Genomic DNA, 22326 nt, shown 5'->3' with positions numbered 1-22326 from the left:
CTGTGTCGTGTGCACTGTGGTCTGGGCGGGCGCCTTGGGTTTGTGGAGAATGGAGGGGGCCTCAGGGCCCCCAGCTGCAGGCAGTCTGCCCAGCAGCAGTGTCCTGCAAGCCTGGCAGGGGCTGTGAATGGGAAGAGGGAGGACAGAAAGGTTTCCAGAAGAAACCAGGCTTCTCTCGAAGAGTCAGTTTCTTAAATGTGCACTGAACTCTTAAGCCCCTTCGACCTTAGGTCCTAAGGGGGAAACTTTCCTTTTGGGTTCCCATGGCTGTGAAGTGGGGTGGGAGAGGGTGAGATGAAGAGGGCTCATTAGATACTGGGCCGAGGAGTGGTGGCTCTGTGGAACCCCGGCATCTTCTCCACTACTTCACAGGTACATGGGAGCCTGGGGCAGCAGTGGGTCTCAGCTAGTCGTGGCCTTGGGGAGACAAGGCCTGGCTCCTGCTTTTTGCTGTTTAAAGGAGAAACAGTCGTCGTAAACCAGTCACACAAATCGTCAGCATTTATTTCCTGGGTCCTAGGTATCACTTATCTTGGTAGAAAGGGCAGAGAGTTAATCAATATGGTTTTGAGCACAAAAATCCCTTCCCTAAAAATGGATCTGTGAAGCTCCAGGAGGGAACCTCAGAGCTGCATAGATGGTTCAAGAGTTTAGCTTACAATGGCTTCCAAAAAAAAAAAAAAAAAAATTGTCAGCTCCCTCCCTTCTCTGCTGAGAAAAGGTTGAAAGTTTCTAAAAAGTTTAAAAGTGCTTTTTAAAAAACGGGGTAAGAAGGTGTCCTGACTCAGAAGGCTGGAAAGGCTGGAGCCAGGACCAGTCTCTGAGTCCCAGCGCCCCCTGAATAAATTACATCCTTGTGGTTACAGCGTCGTGAAAGTGTGCCCGGGTGCAGGGGGGAGGTGGCGGGGGCGTGGAGCCTGGGGGTGCGGGCAGAGGGCCTTCCCAGGGTGGGGGCCGTGGGAGCCCCTGGGCCCGCCTTTCAGTCTGGCCCTGCTTGCCTGGAACACACCGCACACAGGAGAGGCTGCTGGGTCATTGCCAGGGCTCCAGGTCCATGGCACGTCTCCCTTCCAGCCTCCTCGGGCAAGGTCACGTTCAGGATGAGGTGGTGCCATCGCTGCTCTCGGGCTGGCTGCTGGCTTCCTTGTCTGAGGTGCCCACCTCTGCCTGTCCTTCTGCAGAGGAGAGAGAAAGGGGCATAGTCACAAATGTAAAGTGTAGAAGGAGGTCTCATGGGACCTGGCCATAGTGGGAATGGTGTGGATAAGCCTGGGGAGCAGGACAGGAGCTGGACTAGGGGTGGTGGCGGCCAAAGGGAACTCTACCCGGGTCCGCATCCTTTTTCTTTCTACAAAGGAAATGCATCTGCTGTTACTAGTGTGGTGGTGGTAGTTTAGTCACTAAGTTGTGTCTGACTCTTGTCACTCCAGGGACTGTAGCCCGCCAGGCTCCTCTGTCCATGGGATTTCCCAGGCAAGAATACTGGAGTGGGTTGCCATATCCCTCTCTGGGAGATCTTCCTAACCCAGAGATTGAACTTGGGTCTCTGGCATTGCAGGTGGATTCTTTACGTGCAGCTGGGGGCCCTGAGGCCCCTTCCATTCTCCACCGAGGAATAATTAAAATCAATGAAGGGCCAGGATCATGGATGGATGCTACAAGCAACAGGTGAAGAGCTGTCGAGGGTCGGGATATTTGGGTGGCTTCTCCAGAGGGAGAGGGCATGTGAGGTCCCAGCACATGACGGGTGTTCAGCAAATGGTAGGTCTTACAAGACAGGGAAAAGGGCATCAGATGATGCCAGCTCAGGACTTCCCCGGTGGTCCAGTGGTTAAGACTCCATGCTCCCCATGCAGGGGGCCCAGGTTCAATCCCTGGTCAGGGAACTAGATCCTACCAGCAGCAACTAAGAGTTTGTATGCCAAAACAAACACCGAAGATTCCCCCTGCTGCAACTAAGACCCAGCGCAGCCAAATAAACATTAGAAAAAAAAAAGATGATGCCAACTCAGGGGAGCACCAGGGGTGGCCTGCAGAGGGTCTAGGGTGGAGCCCGAGGCTGTTTCATTGTGCTGTGTCTCCCTAGACTACCCCTACCTCCCTCTCTGGCCCCTGGCCCCTGACCCCTGTCTTGTATCCTTAGGCTGAGCCCTTTACGGGATGAAGGAGAAACTATCGTGTACCGGGATCCCTAGGCTGCAGGCTAACAAGTACTTTCCATGCAGTCACACAGAAGCCTGGAGGCATGATGAGGGTCATGATATGATTTGAGTGAGAAAACCGAGGTTCAGAGGAGAAAACTGAGGCTCAAAGAGGTGAACTGAGTTGCCTGAGAGCCAAGCGGTGGAGGGAGCAGTGTCCTTTCCCCTGACTGAAGCCCGTCCCTAAAGCATCTCTCTCTAGGGTTTGTAAAGGCTCATCACTGCCACCACCTCATTCTGCCCCGGCAGCTGGCTGGGGACTGGGGGGAGTGGTAGGGCGAGGATGTGGGAAGAACTTGGACACTGGCCCCTCCGCCCCCCGACTATCCTGGGGCGGTGCCTGCAGCAAAGACTTGTTCCCATCGGGTCCTCCTGGCCCACCAGAAGCCTGACAAAGCAGCCGGCACTCGGGGCAGGTTTCCCGGCGTGTGACGCCCTACTGGGTCCTGAGCCTCCTGCCCTGGAGAGCAGAACCTTCTAGTCAGATTCCCAGGACCTGCTGTTCAGCCATGTCCTTGCTGTGGGGCCTCGAGCAACATAGTTAACCTCTCTGAGCCTCTAATTCCTGGTCCAGGAAGTGAGGATGACGACACCTCTGACTCTCCGTGGTCGCTGGGCCCCTGGGGACAGCTCGGCCAGGGGTAAAGCTTCCCCTCTGCAGGTCCCAGCTCCCTTCTGGGCCAGAGAGAAGGTCCCCAAGCCCGCCCTGGGACAGACTCCCTCGGGACCAGTTTCAGAGTATGATTTGGAAAATTTCCCAGTCACATACTGCCAGGCGGTACATTTATATTCCTTCAGGTCCTGCTTGGTTGTTTATGTCTTATTATTTGGCCAAGTAAGGAAATACTTGTGCTTTCCACAGAAGGAAATATGGGAGCAGACAAAGGTTCGTACATAAAGGGCTTGAGGAGTGTTAACACACATATGACCTGGGGAAGCCTGGAGGCCAGGCCTTCAAGGACAGGCGAAGGGCTTGGTTCCTCCTCCCTTACCCGGGCTGGGCATCAGTCTCCCAGGAGATTTAAGCAAACAGATGCTCCAGGGCCATCAGTATCTGTATCCTCTGTAACCCTCTCCCCTAGTGAGTCCGCTGGACTGAGCATGCCTTGTAGACCTCCAGGGGAAGCTGTTCGTTGCAGGGCCTACTAGAAGGTTCCTTGGCCAGTCACTGTAGCCTGCACTCTGCTAGGAGGGCTTCACTGACTTGCAGCCAGCACCACTCCTTCCTTGGGTGCCCTTCTTAATGGCAGACAGATGCCAAGACACCCAGATAACCTCAGGGATTTCAAATCAGATGCGGGTAGGAGCAGGCAGTAGAGGACCTGGGTGGGTGGATGAGCCGCTACAATGAGATCGAGGGAGACAGAAAACAGTTCAGCAGGCAGACGCAGAGGCCTGGCAGCCAGCCCCCTGGCCGCAGGCCCAGCGTGGCAGCTGGATGTGCTGGTCAGTGAACAGCTATCAACCAGGTACCTCTGATGTACACCAAACACTGCCAGGCACCAAGCGGTCAGGATGCGGGTCCCAGAGGATCCCTGGGCTCTGTGGGATCGTGGAGGTGGCCAGAGGAGGGAGGGCAATGAAGTCAGAGGAGACTTCTCAGCAGAACAGTCTGGGCTATAGAACAAAGAGAAACAGCCAGCCCAGCAAGGGGATGGCCAGGAAGGACCAGACAGGGAGAGTGCATGGAGGCCCCCTGGGGATTTTCAAGAAACGGAAGTCCCTTCCTCAGCTGGATTAGAGGCACAGGGGAGAAATAGGGGCCCAGAGGCTGGAGGAGAGCAGGTTCAGACCCGGGGAGGCTCCGCAGCCTGGGGAGGAGATCGGGCCGCAAGACGAGGGAGGGCTGACCATGGATGGACAAGACAGTGTGAGGATGGAGGGGGAGGCTCCTGGAGCAGCCAGGACTGGGTGGAGGACGTTCTAGTGGAGGAAACAGGGAGATGAAGGGGGACAGGGGATGAACTGGCAGAAGCACAGTGGGACGGGAGCTTTAGATGAATCCTGCTGGCAGCTGTCCAGGAGGAAGGCTGCGGTGAGGGCAGGCCAGGGAGGCCAGGGCAGAGGCTGCTGTGCTGCTGGGAGCGGCCTGAGCCCGGTGGTGGCCATGGGGACAGAGAGAAGCAGAGGAACCAGGAGGGATCATAGAGGGGAACCAACAGGGCCCATGGATGGGCAGGGAGGCTGAGGGGCAAGGGAAGCACTGGGATGCCTGGCCAGAGGGTCCTCATGGCCTGAGATGCTGGCACCCTCCAGCCTAGGGACTGGCTGCCCTCTGCCACTGACCCAGGGCCTGGGGCCTGATTTAAAGGCAGTTTCTTCTCTGAGAAAGAGGGGGCAGCCTAGGACTTAAGAGGCCAGCCCTGGAGCCCAGAAGAGGGTCTCCCACCGGGGTGCTCGAACCCAAGAGTGTCCGTGGGTTCTGACCTGCGCCCTCAAGGGCCAGCTCGCCCATGTCGCCAGCCAGCTTCCGCACACTCACGGCCTCGGAGTCTCCCTGGATGTCGGGGACCGCATTCCGGCGGCCCGTCCGGTCGCAGGAGATGAAGTCCGAGTAGGAGGACTCGACCTCCATCATGCCTGTCGCATCGCTCTTCAGGCCTGTGGGGGTAAGGGCAGGAGGACAGAGGTGAGCCCAGGCGTACCCTGCAGAGAAGACCCAGCACCGACGGGTTCCAACAAAATGATAACTGCTGCCTTGCTCATGGCGGACAAAACAGAAAGCACAGGAAACTACAAATTAAGTCATGCGTAATTTTATACCCCCAGAGCTACCATCATCATTTTAAAGGACATCTTTTTTTCCTCTAAAGTTCATGATAACCCTCTACACACTTATCAATACCGTGCACCGGCCAGGGGCCACAGATGCAGCAACGAACAAGTCAGCCCCTGTCCCTGCCCTCAGGGAGCTTATAGTCTATTGGGTCAGAGAACAACCAGGGCCTGACCAAGGCTGGGGGTCAGGAAGTCATATTTTACTGAGATTTTAGAAGGAATAGGTAGACGAGGAGTCTAGGATTGCAGGGAAGAGCACATGCAAAGGCTCTGCGGACGGAAGGCATGGTGGGTGTTGGAAATGCAAAGGCCATGGCCTGGGGGGAGGGGGAGTGGGACTGAGACACCCAGGACACCGCTGAGCTGGGCAGGGGCCCGCGCGCATCTGCAGCTGCTCCCTCAGGACGATCAGATCAGCATTTTCAAAGATGACTCTGGCCCCTGGAGTGAGCAGGCCCAAAAGGCTCCAGTCCATGGGGTCACAAAGAGTCAGACATGACTGAGCCACTACCTCTTCACTTTGATTGTAGTAATAAAGCCCAATTACCTGTCTTTCTTCCCGCCCACCCACTAGCTTTGTTCATAGTGATGCTTTCTAAGGCCCACTTGACTTCACATTCCAGGATGTCTGGCTCTAGGTGAGTGATCACACCATCGTGATTATCTGGGTCGTGAAGATCTTTTTGTATGGCATGCTTTAGGGAGTTTCAAACAGTAAGCTATAAAAGACAGCATACTATAGTATGATCTCCAGATCTTTTTTCATATGCATATGGTTCTTTGTATATGTGGCTTTCCTCTCTCTCAGCTGTAAAATCAACCATCAGGGCTATTGACCACCATCTCTGTAACTGTCTCTGTAACAACAGGGCTTCCCTGGAGGCTCAGATGGTAAAGAATCCTCCTGGAATGTAGGAGACCCAGGTTCGGTTCCTGGGTTGGGAAGATCCCCTGGAGAAGGGAATGATTACTCACTCCAGTATTCTTGCCTGGAGAATCCCATGGACAGAGGAGCCTGGCAGGCTACAGTCCATGGGGTTGCAGGCAAGAGATGGTGGGCCTTAGAAAGCATCACTACGAACAAAGCTAGTGGAGGTGATAGAATTCCAGTTGAGCTATTTCAAATCTTGAAAGATGATGCTGTGAAAGAGCTGCACTCAATATGCCAGCAAATTTGGAAAACTCAGCAGTGGCCACAGGACTGGAAAAGGTCAGTTTTCATTCTAATCCCAAAGAAAGGCAATGCCAAAGAATGCTCAAACTACCACACAATTGCAGTCATCTCACACGCTAGTAAAGTAATACTCAAAATTCTCCAAACCAGGCTTCAGCAATACGTGAAGCACGAACTTTCAGATGTTCAAGCTGGTTTTAGAAAAGGCAGAGGAACCAGAGATCAAATTGCCAACATCCGCTGGATCATGGAAAAAGCAAGAGAGTTCCAGAAAAACATCTATTTCTGCTTTATTGACTATGCCAAAGCCTTTGACTGTGTGGATCACAAGAAACTGTGGAAAATTCTGAAAGAGATGGGAATACCAGACCACCTGACCTGCCTCTTGAGAAACGTGTATGCAGGTCAGGAAGCAACAGTTAGAATTGGACATGGAGCAACAGACTGGTTCCAAATAGGAAAAGAAGTATGTCAAGGCTGTATATTGTCACCCTGCTTATTTAACTTGTATGCAGAGTGCATCATGAGAAACGTGGGCTGGAAGAAGCACAAGCTGGAATCAAGATTGTTGGGAGAAATATCAATAACCTCAGATACGCAGATGACACCACCCTTATGGCAGAAAGTGAAGGGGAACTCAAAAGCCTCTTGATGAAAGTGAAAGAGGAGAGTGAAAAAGTTGGCTTAAAGCTCAACATTCAGAAAACGAAGATCATGGCATCTGGTCCCATCACTTCATGGCAAATAGATTGGGAAACAGTGGAAACAGTGTCAGATGTTATTTGGGGGGGCTCTAAAATCACTGCAGATGGTGACTGCAGCCATGAAATTAAAAGACACTTACTCCTTGGAAGGAAAGTTATGACCAACCTAGATAGTATATTCAAAAGCAGAGACATTACTTTGCCAGCAAAAGGTCCGTCTAGTCAAGGCTATGGTTTTTCCAGTGGTCATGTATGGATGTGAGAGTTGGACTGTGAAGAAAGGTGAGCACTGAAGAATTGATGCTTTTGAACTGTGGTGTTGGAGAAGACTCTTGCGAGTCCCTTGGACTGCAAGGAGATCCAACCAGTCCATTCTGAAGGAGATCAGCCCCGGGTGTTCTTTGGAGGGAATGATGCTGAGGCTGAAACGCCAATACTTTGGCCACCTCATGCGAAGAGTTGACTCATTGGAAAAGACTCTGATGCTGGGAGGGATTGGGGGCAGGAGAAGGGGACGACAGAGGATGAGATGGCTGGATGGCATCACCGACTCGATGTACATGAGTTTGGGTGAACTCTGGGAGTTGGTGATGGACAGGGAGGCCTGGCGTGCTGTGATTCATTGGGTTGCAGAGAGTCAGACACGACTGAGTGACTGAACTGAACTGAACTGAAAGCATGCCATGAAGGTTCTCTGTAGATGTGCTTGCTTGGTGTATCATAATATATTTGAAGAGTCCCCTAGACATGAACACTCCTCTGGTAGCTCAGCCTGCAACAGAAGACCCAGGTTTGATCCCTGGATTGGGAAGACCCCCTGGAGAAGGGCATGGCAACCCGCTCCACTATTCTTGCCTGGAGAATCCCATGGACAGAGGAGCCTGGTGGGCTCTAGTTCTCTCGGTTGCAAAGATTCAGAAATGACTCAGCGACTAAACACCAACAACAATAGGCAGCACTTTCCTGCCTGGAGAATCCCAGGGACGGGGGAGCCTGGTGGGGTCGCACAGAGTCAGACACGAGGGAAGTGACTTAGCAGCAGCAGCAGCAGGTCTTTGTGTAAATATTTCAGCCTATGTCTAGCTGTTTCTTTAGAGTACATTTCTAGAAGTAGAATTGCTAAGTTAAAGGGAAGGGTGAAATACTGTTTAAGACACAATATTGTGACACATTTGCCTTCCTGAATGACATAATGGTATCTATAATAACCAAAAAAGATGAGTAAATAGAACTTGTAAGTTCAGTTCTGTTCCTATTTATATCCCCACCAGCAGCCTGCAAGACTGTCCATTTATCTGCACCCTTGTCAAGAATGGATACTGCTATTATACATTTTTTTAAAAGGCTAATCTGCTAAGGGAATATAAGTATCTCCCTTTGAGCACCGATGATTTTCTGAAGGCAATCAAATCATACAGTCACCACAGGGATTCTGGCCACTGGGCAGATCCTGAGTTGGGAAGCGGGGTGGAGGGTCTAAGACACTGGCCTGACCATAGGAGTTCACAGTACTCTAGTTGAGATGGGCCCAGCAAATCCCAGTTTCAGACACATGATGGCAAATGCCAATGCTCTTCATAGTTTGAGGAAGCTTTCTGCACATGGTCAGTGACAGGGAAGCTCCCAAATGTCCCTGAAAAGGCTAGGCATTGCATGAATTATAGAGTATTCAAAAAACAACCTACACCGGGTGGATATGTACTAATGGCAAAGTGTCAGAGATAAACTATTACCTGAAAAATTCAAGGACATTCCTGGTGCTCCAGGGGTTAAGACTCAGCCTTCTGAAGCAGGCAGGGGGTGTGGGTTAGATCCCTGGTCCGGGAGCTAAGATTCCCACATGCCTCACAGCCAAAAAGCCAAAACATACAACAGAAAATATTGTAACAAATTCAACGAAGACTTTAAAAGTGGTCCACCTCAAAAAAAAAAAAATTAAGAAAAAAAAAAAAGGCAGATTGCAAAACAACACCTTGAAGAAAACTCAGTTTCAGCTCATACAACTCAACACCAGCAGAAGAAAAACAACCCAATCGAAACATGGGCAGAAGACTTAAACAGACATTTCCCCAAAGAAGACGTGCAGAGGCCAATAGACACATGAACAGATGCTCAGAATCACTAATTATTAGAGAAATGCAAATCAAAACTACGAGGTACCGCGTCACAGAGTGCGGAGAAAAGGGAACCCTCCTGCACTGTTGGTGGGAATGTAACTTGGTTCAGCCACCGTGGAGAAGAGTATGGAGGTTCTTCAGAAAACTAACAGGATTTAGCAATGCCACTCCTGGGCATGTGTCCAGACAAAACTAATTCAAAAAGACGCACGAACTCCTATGTTCATAGCAGCACTACTCACAATAGTCAAGACGCTGGAGACAACCTGAATGTCCACAGACAGGTGAATGCATGAAGGTATGGTGCATGCACACAACAGAATAGTACTCACCCTTAGAAATGAATGAAATAATGCCATTTGCAGCAACATGGATGCAACTAGAGAGGACCCTACTAAGTGAAGGGTCAGAAGGGCAAATACGATGTATGATATCACTTATATGTAGAATCTAAAATATGACACAAATGAGCCTACCTACAAAACAGAAGCAGAAACAGAGAGAACCGAGTGGTGGTTGCCAAGGGGAGGGGGCTGGGGGTGGGACAGTGTGGGAGGCTGGGGTTGGCACTTCCAAGCTTTCATACATAGAATGGATAAACCAGGTCCCCCTGTATAGCACACAGAACTATATTCAGTATCCTGTGATTAACCATAATGGAAAAGAATATAAAACACAATGTACGTGTGTGTGTGTGTGTGTGTGTGTGTATAAGTGAATCACTTTGCTGGATAGAAATAATTAACAAAATATTGTACACCAACCATACTTCAATTAAAAAAAAAAAAGATAACCCAGTTTACACAGCAGATACAAGAAAAACACCTTGCCAAATGTGGTACTTTGTGACGAAGAGGAACTTTCACGCCTAAGACTAAATTTTTATAACGGTAGGAGTTTGTATAAGCCCGAGTTATTGTGCAAAGCTTTCAGAAAGTAACCACATTGGCAGGAAGCTCCCGGAGCACCCAGGGTGGGGCTCAGTAAGTGGTGTGTGTGTGTGAGAGAGAAAGAGAGAGAAAAAAGGGACTGGCCAGTATGGAGGGCTGGACCCACATCTCCCCACAACCCCAGGCTGAGAAGACACACTTGGAGAATGAATGAGGAGACAGGGAGGCGTCCTATAGTAGGAAGAGTAGAGAGAAGGACACGTGACCTGTTCTGTCGCCAGACCTTGAGCAAGACTGCCCCCCTCTGGGCCTCCATTTACCAGGTCTCAGTTCAGTTCAGTTCAGTCACTCAGTCGTGTCCGACTCTTTGCGGCCCCATGAATCGCAGCACGCCAGGCCTCCCTGTCCATCACCAACTCCCGGAGTTCACTCAAACTCACATCCATTGAGTCAGTGATGCCATCCAGCCATTTCATCCTCTGTCGTCCCCTTCTCCTCCTGCCCCCAATCCCTCCCAGTATCAGAGTCTTTTCCAATGAGTCAACTCTTCGCACGAGGGGGCCAAAGTACTGGAGTTTCAGCTTTAGCATCATTCCTTCCAAAGAAATCCCAGGGCTGATCTCCTTTAGAATTACCAGGTCTATAAAACAGAATAAAGGCTGGACCAGAATTCCAAGGCAAGCCCCGCAGCTCCAGCAGGGGGCGCACCAGGCCAATTTGTCTAAGCTGCCTTGAAAGAAAGAAGTTGCCCTAGTTGTGTTGCCGGTTGCTTCTTGGCCAAAAACCAACCAACCAACCAACCAACCCCAGGCTCTGAATCTGCCAGAGACGGTTCTTCCATAGGTCACGGAAGGTTCACTCCTACCTTCTCCCTCTGGGAAAACTGCTCAAAGCTTCAGAACAGGGGCCTGGCCTGTGGTAATAACAGTAATAACACAGAATAAAATTTATAATGATAGTTCTAACCATCAGAGAAGACAATGGCAAGCCACTCCAGTACTCTTGCCTAGAAAATCCCATGGATGGAGGAGCCTGGTGGGCTGCAGTCCATGGGGTCACTACGAGTCCGCCGCGACTGAGCGACTTCACTTTCACTTTTCACTTTCATGCAATGAAGGAAATGGCAACCCACTCCAGTGTTCTTGCCTGGAGAATCCCAGGGATGGCAGAGCCTGGTGGGCTGCTGTCTACGGGGTCGCACAGAGTCGGACACGACTGAAGCGACTTAGCAGCAGCAGCAGTTCTAACCATAATGGTAAAAGCAAGTCAAGTCATTACGTTTCCTGTACCTCGCTTACAAAACTTCCACAGCAGCCTCTGAGATCTGTGAGGTGAGATTATCTATCACCACGACCTGGGAAGGTCTGTTTCAGGCGGCAGGACCCGCACCTCCCAGAGGAAGGGAGACCCTGGGCAGGCCACACCAGCTCCCAAGCCCCGGCTCCTCAGGGCTTTTCCTCCAACTAGGATGTGGGCTCCCCAAGAACCGGTATGTCTGTCTGGGTTTTCGCCTGGCCAGGCCGAAAGGCCTAACCCCGGCAGCTAAACCACATGCTCCGGCTGCTCGGTCCTCAGCTTCTCGCCCAGGGCCTGGCAAACAGCAGGTGCTCAGGAAACACCTGTCAGATTAAATCTGAGTCTGTCCATCACTCTATCTCCTCTCCAGCCCTCTTTCCCTGCCTGTGGGAACCAGTGGGAAAGGCCTCTGTCGGCCACAGACGGCTGTGCTGACGTTCCGGTCCAGGGTCTCCAGCATCTGACACTGTGGGATGGATGGAATTACAGGCTCCATCAGAAAGGCTAGTATCCTTCTCGAACTGGCACTCTGGGGCTTTGGCTCCTGCCCTTGCCCAGCTGACATTACAAGCTGCCTAGCACAGGAGGCCGACCTTCCTGGCTCGGAGAGGGAAGTATGCCAAACTCAAAGGCCGATCCTGGAAAACACCAACAGCCACCAGTGTGCTCTGGCTGCCTCCCCGCCCCCACCCCCGCAGGGATGGGTCTAGGGAACACACTATTTTCATTTTTATGCAATATTTATATATTTTCCCTTCACTCTCTGCTCTTAAAAGTCAACAGCATTCTCTGAAATCTGCTCTTACTGAAGTGGATCAGTGATGAAAGTAGCCAAATCTGAGCATCAGAAGACCACCCAGTGTACCTGATGCATGATCTCTGTAGTTCTGAGAAGCAAAAGAATAATTTAAAATAAGGGGTATGAAGGGGTGTGTGGGTGTGTGTGTGTGTGTGTGTGTGTGTGTAGGTGACTGGATAATTAAGGGGCTTATTGGTAGGTAAGTGAGAGTTGGTTGTGGGTGTGCTTGTATGAAAGGCTGATCAGTTCTGAGCAATGATGAAAAGATTTTACTGCAGAACTTTATGTAACTGTGAAGGTTTCTACACTTGATCTGAGCTTAGGAAAAAAAAAAAAGTCAACAGCAAATGGGGAAATATGAGCAACCATCCTGGGAGCTGGAAGCTGCATCAGCAAACGGGCGTCCTCAGACTGTTAACGACAGCACCAACGCCAGGAACTCTGAATGACCTGACACGATACACCAAGAAACCAACTTTTCTCACACCCTTGAGCCAGTAAGTCAGCAAGGTGACCGGTGAGAACAGTCCCTGGCTGTATCAGCTTGCACTGCTCCTGGGGGTAAAACACAGCATCTTTCCATGTGTATTTCCTTTTCTGTGAACTGTACTCAAATCCTTTTGGCCCATTTTCCCATTAGATGGTAGCATTCCCACTGATTTGTGGGAGTTCTTTATATATTGAGATAATCAGTCTTTCACATTAAGAAGCATTACACGTATTTTTCGGAGAAGGCAATGGCACCCCACTCCAGTCCTCTTGCCTGCAAAATCCCATGGATGGAGGAGCCTGGTAGGCTGCAGTCCATGGGGTCGCTAAGAGTCAGACACGACTGAGTGACTTCACTTTCACTTTTCACTTTCACGCATTGGAGAAGGAAATGGCAACCCACTCCAGTGTTCTTGCCTGGAGAATCCCAGGGACAGGGGAGCCTGGTGGGCTGACATCTATGGGGTCACACAGTCAGACACGACTGAAGTGACTTAGCAGCAGCAGCACACATATTTTTGGGGTTTTGTTCTCTGATTTTATTTCTCTGTGTGCACACATTTTTTTTCTCTTCAAGTAGTCAAACTGATCATATTTTACTGTATGGTTTTCGGGTTCTGGATCATACTTAGAAATGTCTTCCCCACTCCGAGATTGGTGAAGAATTCTCTCTTGCTTATTTCTTGTATTTTCCTGGCTTTATTTTTCATATTTAAATCTTTGACTGAGCTTGAATTTATTTGCTATGAGGTATGAGGTAGGGAATCTACCTTAATTTTTCCCAATTATCTCAAAACATTTTGTGGAATCATCAAACTGAAAAGACTCCCTGAGCTCATGGAGACAAACCTCTCATTAATAGCCGGGGAAAGTGAGGTTCAGAAAGGGAAAGTGACTCGCGCAAATTCTGGATCTAGCTGTCTGATGTCCTAGTCCAGAGGCCTTTCTCCCACGCCTTGCTGCACCCCTGGGGGTCGGAGTCCCCAGCGACAGGCCCATCTCTCAGGGGCATGCGGTTGCCAGGAGGCACCAGTTCTGACGTGCGGCCCGCGTCCCTGTTATGAGCTCAGAGACCTTGGACAACTGCCTCCATTTCTCAGGATCCCAGTTTCCTCCTCAGCCACACGGAGAGAACAGTAAAAACCTTCTGCTTAGGGGGCTGTTGTGAAGTCAACGGGTCAGTGTGCTCAAAAAGAGTCCGATAAGATGTGTGCAAGGGAAGAGGCTCACAATAAGTCATTACCACGGTCCATTCTCACTGGGTGACTTATCAGTAAAACTGTCCTACTGACGCTTTCTTTCAGCTTCTTTGTTTTTACTCTGTTTAGTGATGCACAGGAGGCCAAACCTCATGCTTCCTGCTTTTGTGCTTTACCGTGCTGAGTGAATTAAGTTCCACAGGAGTGGCGCCCTGGCTGACGTGTGGACTGCTGCATCTGATAGGCCTGGCACAGAGGTGAAGCCCAATGAATATTTCATAAATGAGTGAATAATAGAAGACGGTCTAGATTCCAGGGCAGAGCAAAGACTACGCGGCTTTGCCTTATAACAGGGGCCAGAGGTCTGGCTCAGTCTCCTTACAGCAGGGTGACCGCCCTTCTCCCCACCCTGGGACCTTCCCTCTCTCCCAGCTTCCTTTCCCCCCATCAGAATAATCAGGTTGAAATATGATCCCTAAATGTCTTCCAGTCCTGAAACTTCATTCACTCATTTATTCTGTGTTTACTGAGTACTTTTTGTATGCCAGGCACTATGCCAGGTATGGGATATGCATTGGAGCCAAAAAGATATTTACTATGTGATAACAGAAAAAGGCACCGGAAATCAAAACTACAATGAGATGTCACCTCACATCGATCAGAATGGCCATCATCAAAAAGCCTACAAATAATAAATAACGGAGAGGGTGTGGAGAAAAGGGAACCCTCCTACTCTGTTGGTGTGAATGCAAATTGGAGAACAGTATGGAATTGCCATATGACTCCTGGGCATGTACCTGGAGAAAGTTCTAATTTGAAAAGATACATGCACCCTGAAGTACCCAAGGCACGGAAGCAGCCTAAATGTCCATCAACAGATGAGGATGTGGTGTTTACATATACATATATATATAACGGAATATTTCTCAGCCATAAAAAGAAGGAAATAATACATTTGTAGCAACATAGGTGAACCTAGAGATTATCATACTAAGTGAAGTAAGTCAGGCAGAGAAAGACAAATACAGTATGATATCACTTATATGTGGAATCTAAACTAATGATACAAATAAACTTATTTATAAGGCAGAAATATTTAACTCACAGACACTCACAGACATAGAAAACAGACTTATGGTTTCCAAAGGGAAAAGGGGAGGGAGGAATAAATTTGGAATTTGGAATTAACAGGTACATACTATACTATACATATAATAGATAACCAACAAGGACCTACTATATTAGACAAGGAACTATATTCAGTATCCTGTAATATCCTATAATGGGAAAGAATCTGAAAAAGAATATATATATGTGTGTGTGTGTGTATATGAGACTGAAGATATATATATAAATATGAGACTGAATCGCTCTGCTATATACTTGAAATAGTATAACTCAACTACGCCTCAATTGATAAAAGAGAGCGGCATTAGCAAATAAATGAATCCATCATCAGGGCCTGTGTAAGTGCTGTGGAGGAAGAGAACAGGTTTCTCTGTGTAGGGGTGGTTCAGTTCAACACTGAATGGTCAGGAAGGCCTCCTTAAGGATGTGATCCTACGCTGAGGTCCACAGAAAAGTCAGACAGAGGGTGATCTAGGTAGAGTCAACAGCCAATCTGGGAATAAGCGATCTACCATATTCTATCTCAGCTTGAGCCCTGAGCGGTGCTCAAGCCTGATGCTCTTCTGCTCCTCCCCATCTTCAGGAGGTTTGGGGGCCTTCCTCGGGGTAAAGCGTTTGGCCCTGAAAAGGAAGAGGCTGTGGGCTCAGCTTCCCAGACCCTTGGCGGCCCGGGGTCAGAGGCTGCGCTCTCGCAGGTGCTTGCCCTGGGCGCCGTCTGGTTTCCCCACGGGAAGCTGTCTTCTCCCTTTGGTTGTTATTCTCCCCCCAGCTCTGTAAACTGAAGAGGCCCCAGCTTTTGCCAAGAGCTACACACTCTGTTCCAAGCCTGCAGCTATTAGTCCTCCTAGCTCAGGCAGATTCCATGACAGCGCCAAATTGTTTTCCAAATATACCAGAAAGGTCATTTCCTGTTTTTTTTTCTTTTTAAAAAATTAAGTATTTGCAGAGACGGTACAAATAAGAAAGCAGAGCCTTCTGTAATGGACGCAGAGCAGACAGTGGGACTTGGTCCCCTGGGACAGGCCTCCTCAGGGGTGGGGAACATGCTTTCTAAGGCTCCTCTGAGGGAAAGCAAGGGCTGTGGAAACCTGATGCAAATACCAGGGCCTGGCAACCTGGCATTCCTCAAATTCAGAGGAAGCGGCTTTTCTCCGTGATGAGAAGCCAGACCCAGAGAGGCACTGAGGCAGGCAAGATAAAAAGGCCAGGGCTCCAGACTGGGAGCATTCCCAGAACCTGGGAAAGGGCAGGGCAGTAGTTCTGGGAACACGCCCCAAGCTCTACCTAGTCCCTGAGGGACACACCCAGGGCGGAGTCTCCAGAGAAGAACCCAGCTTCTACCAGGGCAGCACCTGATGCCCACAGAGAGGCTTCCTTTGGAGGCAGCTGGGCAGGGCCTTGGCCTCCACACCCAGGGGGCCAAAACCACGCGGCAGGGAGGGCAGGCGGTGGAGAGACCTGCTTTGGGAGGGAAGGGGGGCGGTGCTGAGTCACACGAGGTCTCCACGGATGCCCTTCTCCTCAGACCACTCTCCCACTGGGGGCCTGCAGACCCCACACCCTCTGGGCCTCCTCCAGCCTCTCGGGCCCCTTCTTAACCTCGTCCATGCATGCGTCTCCTCTGTCAGGGACCTTCATGTGAGAGGCCCCCACCCTAGCACCAGGCCCGGGCCCTCTTCTCTATGTGCCCCTGGGGGCTCTCACCCTTGCCCTTGACAGTCTGTGTGGACGGCTCCCCAGGCCTCTCTTCAGAGCTCTAGAATGGGCAGTCTAACCGTCTACTCCGCCCTTCCCTTGAACGTCTCACCAGCATTTCCAACTTCACGTGTCCAGTCACAAGCCTGCTCCCCCCAGCACCCTCCAGGTCAGTGACGGAACCAGATGTCGAGGCTGCTCAAGTTGGAAACCTGGGGTCATCCCAGGGGAACGGAGTATTCTCTTTCTTCACTCCCGGCCCGGTTCGTCACCAGGTCCCCGCGCTTCTACTTGCAGAACTGAGCCTGAATGGGCCCCCTCTCCCCTCCAGCTCCCAGTCTCCATCACTGCTCATCTGTGCCCCCAGCCGTGGCATCGCCTCACCACCTCCCTGCTCCCCACTTGCCCCCGACCCAAGTTCTGCGCTCGCCACGAGGGCCAGGGCGAGGTACGCGCCTCAGAGACTGGGTCCTGTGGTTCCCCTGCTTCATTCGGCCTTGGATGCCCTAGCATTTCACATCTGGCCAAGTCCAAGCTCTCTACACCAGCCCCTGACATCCTGCACTGACCTGGGCCCGCCTTCCTCTGTGAGCTTTTGTCTCCTTTCCACCTTCTTCTCGGCCCATTTGGGTCTTTAATTCCTCATACTAGCTCTTCCGGACTTCAGGGCCTTCATGAGACTGTGTGCTCTGCCTGGAATGTTCTCTGTCACTTTTCTTTTTATAGAGCCTCTTAGATGGATTCCTAACCCTGCCTTTTTAGGCGCTCCTGCTCTGGGACCCCGACATGGGGCCCTGCAGGTCGTGAATTCCCGTGCTCACCCAGCTGCATGTGGGCTGAACACCTGGAATCCTGCATGATACGGTGGCACCGCGAGGGCCTGGGGTCGCTCAGCTGCTGTCCCTAGAGCTGCACACCTCAATGCCCACAGAATCCTCTTCTGTAAAATGGGGGTGTGCCAACTGCCTGGAAAGGAGCTCATAGGGAATAATCAGAGCCAGCAATTACGGAGTCCTGACTGCCTGCAACACTGCTAAGCATCTTACAGGCATCTCACTTCATCTTACAGCAACTCTCTGGGGTAGGAAGCATTGCTACTTCTGTCCTACACAGGAAGAAGCTGAGGTACTGAGAGGCTAAGTACTTGCCCAGGGTCATATCATCCACTGACTGTGGAGGAAGAGGGAGCCTGCACTATTGGGACAGAAAGCACAGAAATGAGTTGGCATCAGGCCTGGCAGGCAGTAAGGATTCATTGAAAACTGTCCACTCCCCTTTCTCCCCTTTCTTCTCCTCTATCCCGCAACGCATAACAAGGCATTTCTGAAGGAAGGAAAAGAAAGCAATGAAGTCCCAGGAGAGCATTTTGCAATGCTGGCGAAAGCAAATACCCAGATGTACTTTACCCAGGCTGAAGCAAAATTCTGTTGAGAATGTTTGACTGTAAATGTAAAATCTTATGAATCTGTCCAGTGATGTTGGGTTGATTCTCTGAACTCTGCCACAACAAATTCTAATTTTTGTCATCTAACTTGGTGAAAAAAGTATTGGGGGTGCACATTTAAAAAACTCCCACCCACTCTGTCACCGTGTCTCCCCCTGTGGCTAGGCAGCGTTAGCACTTCATGGAGGGCTGGGGTTGGGCATTTGGGATGGTGACACAAGCTCTTCAAACCACGGGAGTCTGTGCTTCTGTGGAGCTTTGGGAAAGAAGCAGAATACAGCCCAACAATATTACTGCTCGGAGACTGAGTCTCCCCAGCTCTCCTGTGGTTTGCTCGTTATCTATACTTGGTGAGGGCTCTGCTAAAACGCAAAGTTCCCAGAGGCCAGCAATCCTGGCTGGAACATGGAAGGAGGACCGGAAGGTGAAGTGAGATCACTTCCCAGCAGGCTGGCCAGAGCTCCAGCAGCTAGACTGAGCTCCAGGTCTGCCGATGCCAGGGTGGGTGCCTCTGGGCAAGGTTCTTGTCTCTCCAACCTCGGGGGTCTCAAGTGCAGAAGGAAGGGGTAAGCTGGGAATCCCTGTGGTGTTTTTGAAACACATCTGCAAGTTCTTTGACATTTCTCTTGTCAAGAGGTGGAGTGTAATTTGTATCCTTGTGAATGAGCTGGTTGTCGTGACTTGCCTCTAACTAACAGAGTACAAGAGAAGTGATGACATGTGACTTCCAAGACGGGGTTAGAAGAAGTGTCACAGCTGCCATCTGGCTCCCTCTTGGGACACTTGTCTTGAGAGCTTTGAGCTGCGTGTAGGAAGTCTGAGGCTGCCACGTTTTGGGGATGCCCAAACCAGTCACATGGAAAGGTCCTGGGGTGGCCATGGAGGGAGACACAGCAGGCGGCCCCAAGCTGGCTCCTCGAGGCTCCGACACCAGCCACTACCTGCAACTGCATGGGAGACTCAAGCCAGAACTGTCCAGCCGGGCGGCCCCCAAATTCCTGACGCACAGGAAAAAGCAGGAAAGGTAACACGTCACTGCTGTCGTCTTAAACCACTGAATATTGGCAGTGGAGTGTTATGTGGCAGTAGATAAACAGGGTGAGCTCTAATGTGACTTCCAGCTTGGGGTCCCTCTATAATACCTCTAAAAGTCTACAGAAAACATGCCCCAAAGCCATGGTGGAGAAGGAAAAGAAGCAAGATCTTCTCTCTATAATATGGATTCCTTCATCTATTCATGTAACGAAATATTACTGATCACTCAGTGTGTACCAGGCTTGGGACTAGGTGCCACAGATACAAAAGCAGTGAGACACCAGGGGCTCTGGAGGGACAGTCAAGGTCTAGTTAGGGAGGTTGACTCAAACACCCGTAATTCTTAACCAGGGAGGAGGGGCAGGGGCGCACATACCAGAATTCCAAAATCACTGGTGAACCACAGCTTCAAACTATCCCTCCTGCCTCCCCTGGGGATTCTGACAGTGCCCCAGAGGGGGATGGGCGAGTGTTTTGTAGTCAATGACCACTGCCCATATCAGCCTCTGTTCCTGATGGAAGGTGTCATGGCCCACACACATGATGAGAGAGGAGAGACTTTAGGGACCGATTCTGTATAGGAATCTTTTAAAACTTTAAGAATCTTTGGGAAAAGCTTGGTTGCTAGGAGCTGTAACAGTAAGATGTACAAGGCAGAGAAGGCTCAGAATCCAGCCACTTACACACAGTCACTAACTTTAAAGATACGACCCCCTCCCCTATTTATTGCTCACTGGGCGGGGGGATTCAGCAAGGAACAGCACAGACTCTCTGCCCTCACGAATATCACAATCGGCTGGAGTGACTCATACTAACGAGCAAACAGAATAACCAGCAGGGGTAACAGTGCCTTCGAGAACACTAGAGGAGGGCAAGGGCCGGGGGGCTCTCTCAGAGTAGACAGGGAGGCCCTCTGGGAGAGGGACACGGGTGCAGAGACTTGGGGGGACACCCGGCCAAGCGTGGCAGGCAGAGGGAACAGCGTGCAAGAGGCGGGGCCTGCCTGGAGTCCAGCAAGAGGACAAGGAGGCCGCAGGGCTGGTGAGCAGCGAGTTGGGGAGAGAGAAGGCTGAGGGTGGCCGGGGCCTTCTGGGGCCTTGGAGGATAAGGGCTGACCTGGAGTTTTGCTCCGATTTTGACTTCCCCCTTTCAGGGCCATTCCCAGATGAATGCTTTAATACTCCTTTCCACGCCAGTTCTCAGAGTCTCCTCCCCACGCCCCATCACCCCCAGTGGACGGGGATTTAGGCCTGAGGGCGTCTCGTCACACATCCCCCACAGGCACAGACACTATTGACCCAGAAGCAGGCCCAGCTGGGGTGGCGGGGGGCCTCCAGTCTTCAGCTAAAGGAGAGACAAGGTTCTCATCCCATTCCTCCTGCCTCTGGAGAGAAACAGAGCTCAGAATCCACACAGCACAACACAGGAGAGGACCGATGCAACGAGAAAATGTGGCAGAGTCACGTCTCCAAGCCAAGGACCGTCCGACCTGAGCAGAAATGCAGGAAAAGAGCCTGACACTGGGAAAGACTGAGGGCAGGCGGAGAAGGGGGCCACAGAGGACGAGACGGCTGGACGGCATCACCGACCCGATGCACGTGAGTTTGAGCAAGCTCCGGACAGGGAAGCCTGGCATGCTGCAGTCCATGGGGTTGCAAAGAGTCGGACACAACTTAGTGACTCAACAACAACAGGTTCTCCTGTGCCTTTGGCCCAGAGTCCCTTGGTTCGGTCCCCCAGCCCTCCACCCCCTACCTCCAGGCATGGGGTCTTCAGGGGACGGCCAGCCCCCAGGGCCCAGTGGCCCCTTCCCTGACCCAACAGAAGATAAGGGATTCCTGCTTTGCCACCACACAGGTGCTGGCCCACCTGTCCCATATCTGCCTTCCCCACTGGCTCCAGGAGGACAGGCACCCCTTCTGGTCACTGTATCCCCACCGCATCGCAGAGTATGTGACGCATGGAAGATGCTCAATAAATGCATCCATATGAATGCGTTAATGAACAAACAAAATAAGCAACGAACACGTGCACTCTCAAGCCAGTGATGAAAACAACCACCCAAGTCCTGGTCCCTGAACAAACAAATAACAAAGGGAATAATAAAAATGGCTACTATTTACGGGGTATATGTGCTATGTGTCGGATATGGTTAAGAAGTGCTTCTCAGCAGCCCTGTACAATTAGGTCCCTTTTCCACAGCAAGGATGTACTGGAACCCACCCCGACCCCCACACCCAGGTGCCTGGCTCCTAGGCCCGAGGCCTCAAAGGTGGCGGCTCCCTTTGGCTCAGGGAAGCAGAGCATGCCAGAATCGAGGACAGGTGAGCTGAAAGGGGCTGAAATGGCAGGAGGGACTGACTGGGAGAAGAAAAGGAGGTTCCCCTTGGTCTTCCTTGAGACCTTCTCCCACCTGCTCACCTGACCTGCCAGGGCTCTGCTCCAGCTCAGAGAATCACAGGACACTCCTTCTCTCCTCAACATCTACAGATCTTCAACATCTATGCGCTCTTCCCAGCACTGGGACTGAGGGTATTTTGGGAGGCCCTGCGTTACTGAACCCTCACAATAGATAGCCCATGGCTCGGAGAGGCCGCATGAGTCCCCTAAGGTCCTCCAACCAGTTACTGACCGAATCAGGCCTTGAACCTGGATTTCCTCAACTCAGATTCCGAGCGCATTCTCTAGGATGGTGCATTCTGGGGATGGCTCTGTCTCGAGGTGGAGGACATGGCATCTGTCTCATCCTTAACAGAGAACTGTTCTGTCACCAAACTTCCTGCCCCTCTGGCTTGTCTCAGTGCAAATGACTCTGCCCACCTGGGCCCAGAAAGGCCACGCGCTGTACTAACCAGGATGAGGAGTGTGAAGAGTGAGTGACTGAGCGCCTACCACAGTGCCAGCTGCATGGCACCCAGGAAATGCTTTCAAAAAGAACAAGCGAGGCAGGAGAGAGACACAGTGGATCTGCCAACCTGAAAGAGTCCAGGAGAGGGTGTGGTGGTACACAACCTCCGAGTACCTGACAAGCTCCTGCCCTGAATCTCAGAGTGATGGGCAACGAGCTGAGGGCCCCTTCACTTAGACAACTAGAGCCAGGCAGAGAGAGAAAGCGAGCCAGGGACTCCGGTGACAGGACAAAGATCCCATGGCTGAACCGCTGTTGGTTCTGACGCCACTGGAGAAACGTGGCCCCAGGAAACCGTCACTGTTTTACAGCTGCCCGCTGAGAACAGCCCACTTGACAGGCGATGCTGAGAAGTGGAAATTACTCAGAGAGAAACTTGTCTCTTGTCAATCATAAATTTGGGCATATCAAAGACAGGCTTGTAGCTTCTTAGCTAATAAAACCATTTATAAAATACATTAGAGTCAAA

At 51.1% G+C, this 22326-nt stretch overlaps 1 protein-coding gene and 2 non-coding genes across 8 annotated transcripts in view; 2 read left to right on the top strand and 1 right to left on the bottom strand.

The window, feature by feature from the left end:
- Nucleotides 1-483: 483 nt before the first annotated feature.
- The window catches only part of PKIG (cAMP-dependent protein kinase inhibitor gamma), an 80121-nt gene continuing 58278 nt past the window's right edge, over nt 484-22326 (bottom strand). For 4 of the 6 annotated variants that reach the window (XM_005214514.5, XM_005214516.5, XM_005214515.5 and 1 more), the window contains exons 3-4: nt 4629-4802; nt 484-1175 (exon numbers count right to left, since the gene is read on the bottom strand). In XM_005214514.5, coding sequence (XP_005214571.1) covers nt 1096-1175; nt 4629-4779 — 231 coding nt within the window. In that variant the 5' untranslated portion in view covers nt 4780-4802 and the 3' untranslated portion in view covers nt 484-1095. 6 annotated transcript variants of the gene reach the window in all.
- On the top strand, nt 11974-12053 carry LOC112449400 (small nucleolar RNA U2-19). The gene has a single exon (XR_003037973.1). It is a non-coding gene; the product is annotated as a small nucleolar RNA U2-19 (small nucleolar RNA).
- LOC112449399 (small nucleolar RNA U2-30) lies at nt 12210-12281 on the top strand. Its single transcript, XR_003037972.1, has one exon. It is a non-coding gene; the product is annotated as a small nucleolar RNA U2-30 (small nucleolar RNA).

This window comes from Bos taurus, chromosome 13 (assembly GCF_002263795.3).
Source record: "Bos taurus isolate L1 Dominette 01449 registration number 42190680 breed Hereford chromosome 13, ARS-UCD2.0, whole genome shotgun sequence".
Lineage (NCBI taxonomy): Eukaryota > Metazoa > Chordata > Mammalia > Artiodactyla > Bovidae > Bos > Bos taurus.
Note: the sequence above shows the minus strand (reverse complement) of the source record. Positions and strands in the feature narration are given on the sequence as shown.